This window comes from Lepisma saccharinum, chromosome 2 (genome assembly GCF_977018435.1).
Source record: "Lepisma saccharinum chromosome 2, izLepSacc3.1, whole genome shotgun sequence".
Classification (NCBI taxonomy): Eukaryota; Metazoa; Arthropoda; class Insecta; order Zygentoma; family Lepismatidae; genus Lepisma; species Lepisma saccharinum.
Genome location: NC_139230.1, coordinates 141,015,764 through 141,021,333, shown reverse-complemented (window position 1 = coordinate 141,021,333; position 5,570 = coordinate 141,015,764). Strand labels below are relative to the sequence as shown.

At 38.4% G+C, this 5,570-nt stretch overlaps 1 protein-coding gene across 1 annotated transcript; it reads right to left on the bottom strand.

Moving 5' to 3' along the window:
• Nucleotides 1-2,122: 2,122 nt before the first annotated feature.
• Nucleotides 2,123-2,485, bottom strand: LOC145983674 (uncharacterized). Its single transcript, XM_083116732.1, has one exon. The coding sequence runs from the start codon at nt 2,483-2,485 to the stop codon at nt 2,123-2,125; it is 363 nt and encodes a 120-aa protein (XP_082972858.1).
• Nucleotides 2,486-5,570: the final 3,085 nt, after the last annotated feature.

Below are 5,570 nucleotides of genomic sequence, written 5' to 3'. Positions count from 1 at the left end.
ACACAATAATGCACACACACACACACATAAATACGCACACATACACACACTAATGCACACAATAATGCACAGACACACACTCACACACACACATACACACATACACATATATATATATACATTGACAATATCTAAACATCAAAGGTATCGAAAATTGTACAGGAAATGGAAAATCTGCATAAAGTGCTCAATGAGCACAGAGTCCGATATATCGGACACTATAGTTTCTCTCGCAATAGCAGCTCAGGGATAAAACTAATGCACAAATTAGTGTTACATGTTTATTTACTAATGTTTCTTACGCATATTTGTCAAAACACATCTCGAATAAATGTCAACTACTGCATAAGAATTGAAATTAGCTTTCCCGTTATGCAGAAACGTAGTACAGCTCACTCTCCATGTTTCACTCCCTTACAATTTGGCGGGAAATTTACAATGTTGCCAAACCCGTGGGGTGACATATGCATCACAGAGGTACCAAGGAACTAGATGTGATAAATATAACCAATTAAAGTAAAAAGTGTTACAGGAAATGCAAATATGTCAGTGTCCGATTAATCGGACACCATGCATTAATGGGATATACCATATAGTTAAATATAAATACATTTTACTGTGAGATGGTTTAGTGGATTGCACAGCACGCTACAAAGATAAAGGGTCCATGTTCAAATCCCAGTATGGGTTTTCGTTGAGAGTGTCCATTCATCAATTTTCTCATACAGTCACGCATCCTTTTTGTCATAGTAGCCAAAATAGACAGAAAATATAAAATAAAATACAACAAGTCTAGCGTGGTATGTTTCTCTAGAACATTCATAGTTCATTGAATACAATTATATGTGATTAGACCGAAGATCTTCACATCATACATTATGTAAATTGTCAGAACATTAACATACATTCGGTCCCGGGTTCGATACCCGGTGGAGGCACATAGTGGTTCGGATCCCACTTTAAACTGTAGGTTCAGTCCCGATTAGCCTTACTGTGCATAAAGTTGACTTTAAACACCAACTCAATCAATCAATCAATCAATCAATCAACATACATTTCTACCCGGTGGTGGCACATAGTGGTTCGGATCCCACTTTAAGCTGTATGTCCAGTCCCGATTAGCCTTCCTGTACATAAAGTGGACTTACAACTTAAAATCAATCAATCAATTAACATACATTTCAAATTAATCTATAATTTTAATACACGTGTATGTCCGGAGAAGAGGTGATTGATGGATTGATTTAGTTTATCTTATTTCGTGTTTTGTTCCTCTTGGATAATTTTCGAAGATGGGGATGAGTGATGAAATGATGAAATTTATGAATGGACATTCACAAACAACCAAGCCCGAGCGGGATTCAAACCCGGGACCCTTGGCGTCGGAACGCGATGTGCTAACCACTCCGCCACGGGGGTCGACAACCATTCGGCCAAAGGGTCCGGCAGGAGAAGAGGAGAATATAACACCGTGCGTTGAAGGCACATTTTTGGGGATGTGGGGATAGGGACGCACCAATGATACTTTGGGCAGCACGCAATCTCATGTGAAACATTTACGCAAAGATTCACGATAACTTGCTTCGACAATTTTCTCCATTTAATTTTTTCTTGAATAATAAACATTCTGCCTTGTATTTTCATCTTTCTCTTGTCCTTGCACTCCCAATTTTAATACGTTAACAATAAAACACCTCCAACTGCCACGAAGCACGTTTGACGAAGTTCCAGTTCCCGGAAAACAAGGAAAGACACTTTTAGAGTGAGTGAAATTATTAAATATAATTTCCGTCTATAATTTATTATGATTATTTAAATATGATAAATTGCTGACGTATCACTGAAGATTTTGCATCGATTCACATTGAGATAAAAAATGTAAAGGACAGGTCTAATCTCGCCCAGAGCATCGCGATATGCTGCTCCGCCACAGTTGATGAACATTGTAATTTTATGATATATCTTAAATTTGTACGTATTTTTCTCGTGCGTATGTAATGAAATTTGCTTCAAAACAAGTTGTGGAAGTGGTGATTGCCCGTTCCTGTTAGGTTAGGAACGTTAGTTCATGGTTATTCTTGGATTTCCCGCGTGTTTTTGTGTGATCTTAATTAATACTTACTTACTTAGTCGATCCTCTTCTACCTTGCGGTGTTGAGGTTTCCCAGAGGGTCTTCCATCGGATTCTGTCTCGGGCCAGCTCCTTTGCTCTCCTCCACTCTCCTCCTCTAGCCTCTACAGCTACCTTCACATCTTCTTCCCATGTTCTTCTGGGTTGCCCGCGTGGTCTTGCTCCTTGCATCTTAGCATTCAAAGCTTGTTTAGCTATTCTGGAGTCTTCCATTCTTTGTATGTGCCCAAACCATCGTAACTGGTTCTGTTCGATTCTCTCAAGCACTGGTGATACGCCCAGGATAGCTCTAATGGTCTGATTCCTAATTTTGTCTCTTCTTGTTTTCCCTTCTATTTTACGGAGAAATCTCATTTCTGAAGCCTATATTTTACTCCTATGTTTATTTGTCAATGTCCAGGTTTCACTACCATAAAGTAATGTAATTAAATATGTCACTTTATACACAAGGATTTTCGTAGTTTTGGTCACTAATGGGTTATTTAGGAAATTTCTCTTTAGCGCATTAAAGAGTCTCCCTGAGGCTTGGGATCGAGCTATAATTTCACCATCTATTCTGCCATCTTGTTGTACTATAACCCCGAGGTATTTAAAATCTGTAGTCTGTTCTAATGTCGTTCCATTATTCAAAGCAATCTGATGTATATTTGGCTGTCGTGCCATCATCATGGTCTGAGTCTTTTTATCATTTATCTTCATGCCCCGCTTTTTTAACTCTTTTTCCCAAATTCTCACGTTCTTTTGTAAATTTCTTTCGGAATCTCCCAATATTAGTATGTCATCGGCGAAGGCACAATGGTTTATATATATATTGGTTTTAAAAAACCTATACCCCAGCTTGAATTTCTGTACCTTCCCATTGCATGATTTAATAACATCATCCATTAAGGTAATAAAGAGGAGTGGGCTAAGGATACATCCTTGTTTAAGTCCTTCTCTAGTCTCAAACTCTTGAGACTCTGCATTGCAGGTGCGGACATAGTTTCTACATTTCTTATACAGACTCTGCGTTGCTGTAATTAATTGATTGCTAACATTTCTTTGTTTTAGTATTTTCCATATTTCATCCCTCGGAATGTTGTCGAAGGCTTTCTCTAGATCTATGAAAGCCATATGTGCCTCTTTTCCATATCTCATCAAACTGCTGCCTTGCAGTGAGAGGGAGAAACCTCAAAGGCTAAGGGAAGAAACCCTAAAAGAAAATCTAGCAGGCCGAGGGCTATAAGGGAGGCAGCCCCTCCCACAAGGCTTTGGAACTAGGGCTGATAACCCGAGTGTCCGAGATGAAATTATTAAAAGAAACTACAGAGGAGAAACCGGACTTAATTAATATTGCTTTAAAAAATTGTAAAAAAGGCCCGGGATACGGATAATTTGATGTGTCGTGGTCACATTTCGGGGCTAAATGTCTCTGTTATTTGTTGTTTACACAGTTGAAATAACTGTAAGTCATCATTGGACATCGAAATCTGTAGATTGAGAAAAAAGAGTTGAAACTTTCGAGTGTTTTTGTAGGTAGACCAACAAAAATATACAGATCATGATTGAATCATAAGGAAATATCAAATGTCTTGTTAGGCGTACGTATCCTCTGCAACTAATTAAAGCTCTATAATATACACGAGCATTTTTTTTTTACTTGTGGTGTAGTTGGTAGGGCGTCTGACTGTCACACGGCAGGCTCAGGTTCAATTCCCGGGGAGGGTGTTTTAAGGTAGGAATTATTCCGGCCTTGTCCCAGCATAAAACTGCTCACCCAACCTCAAATCAATGTGTACCTGGAGGCAACCCTGGTGAGCAAAGGCGGCCGGAGTGTGGTGTTCATCACATCACCTCCAAAATGAGTTAAGGGAGAGAGAAATGCAATATTTAAACACACGAGAGAAACAGGACATGACATAGAGTGGGATGAGGCTAAGCAGATAGGAAGGGAGAAGAGAATGCTAGTGAGAAAATGGAAGGAAGCCAAGGAAATAGAGAAGAAAGGTGAAGAAGACACAATGAACTGGAATGGGGAACTGAAGTTAAACAAAGAATGGAAGAAGGTGTTAGAAAGAGTGGAAAGGACAAGAGAGAAAGAGGAGAGGAGAAGGAAGGAAAATGAAGGAAAAAGAGCGTGAGATAAAAAGTCCAACCACATTTTATATGGAAGTAATTGTGTTTAGCCTTTTAGGTGAAAGTGCAGTTGGCAAGTGAAAGTCACCTGCTAGAAAGTTCCAAACAACTTTCTAAATAGTCTGGAGGGATTAATGTTTGTGTATATATAATGCCCTGTTCTTGTATCTTGTTACTTTTGTACTTGATACAGAGTCTGAACAAGACCTTGCTAGAAGGTTGAAACGTTACGTTTAGTTTATGTTTTTAATAAAATAAATTACTGCCTTGGTCAGCATATTTAGTTTTTCATATTTATGCTAGGAGAAATAAACTTAACAACGAAGGCATATTGCACTTACCTCACCACACAAAATTGTTACTTGCAATGAGCAAGATCCCGAATGGTGGTTAGGCCATACTGCGACCCTAAATGACTTGCTACTTTAAAATATTAATTCATTAAAACATTATCTAAAAATTTAGTGCATTTATCCTACATGATCAGGAGGTATGGGTATTAGCAATGCATATACACACATGTTTGCGTGCATAAAACAAACAAAAAATTTTGAAAAGTGGTTGCGAAATAATGAGGTGGTGTATGGAAACGAATATGATGAAGTAACAGGTTATTAGGGTCGCAGATGAAAAGTACATAGGGCCTATGATATCTCATATTCACAGCATTCTTGACAAAATAAACCTTACCTTTCCTTGGAGTATTCAATGAAATTATTACCTGTTGATCATCAGTGGTGGTTCATTCATCACTGTTGTAACCATTCTGATTTTATAACAGTACAGCCGAAAGTAAAACTCCTTTCAATATACGGGCTTAACAGAACATGAAAAAAGTATTGTTTTCTGTCCCATTGCAAAACTGAACCAAACGTGCAAAACTATACCTGTAAAATCATACAACCTTGCCCAATGTTGTAGTTTTGCCAGTGTCACCCTGGTACTTTTTCATATAAACAGGATTCACCCTGTCTCACAGAATGACAGTAAACAATGAGTATACAAATTTCCAAAACATAATATGTTAAACGGAATGTAGCAGTTCGTTGTAACTAGTTACATGATGGCGATGACAATGTACATCAATTTCTCGCTTAGTAAAATAGCACAGCGTACGCTTCCGATCACCAAGAAAGAAAAAACAGTTTGAGTATATTTGTATGTAGATACACGTACACACACAGTCAGCAAGCTCGAAACCGAACGAGTTAAGTGGTTTACTTTCGGAACTCGTTACCGAGGTTCCCGTGTTTGAGACCAGGCCTGGACATAGATATTATCACTCATCTTAATCGATATGATTAGCTCTAGGTGGTAGAAAAGC

Bases quoted from the DNA above. Each gene is read 5' to 3' on its own strand.
- LOC145983674 (XM_083116732.1), bottom strand. From the start codon at position 2,485: ATGAGATTTCTCCGTAAAATAGAAGGGAAAACAAGAAGAGACAAAATT.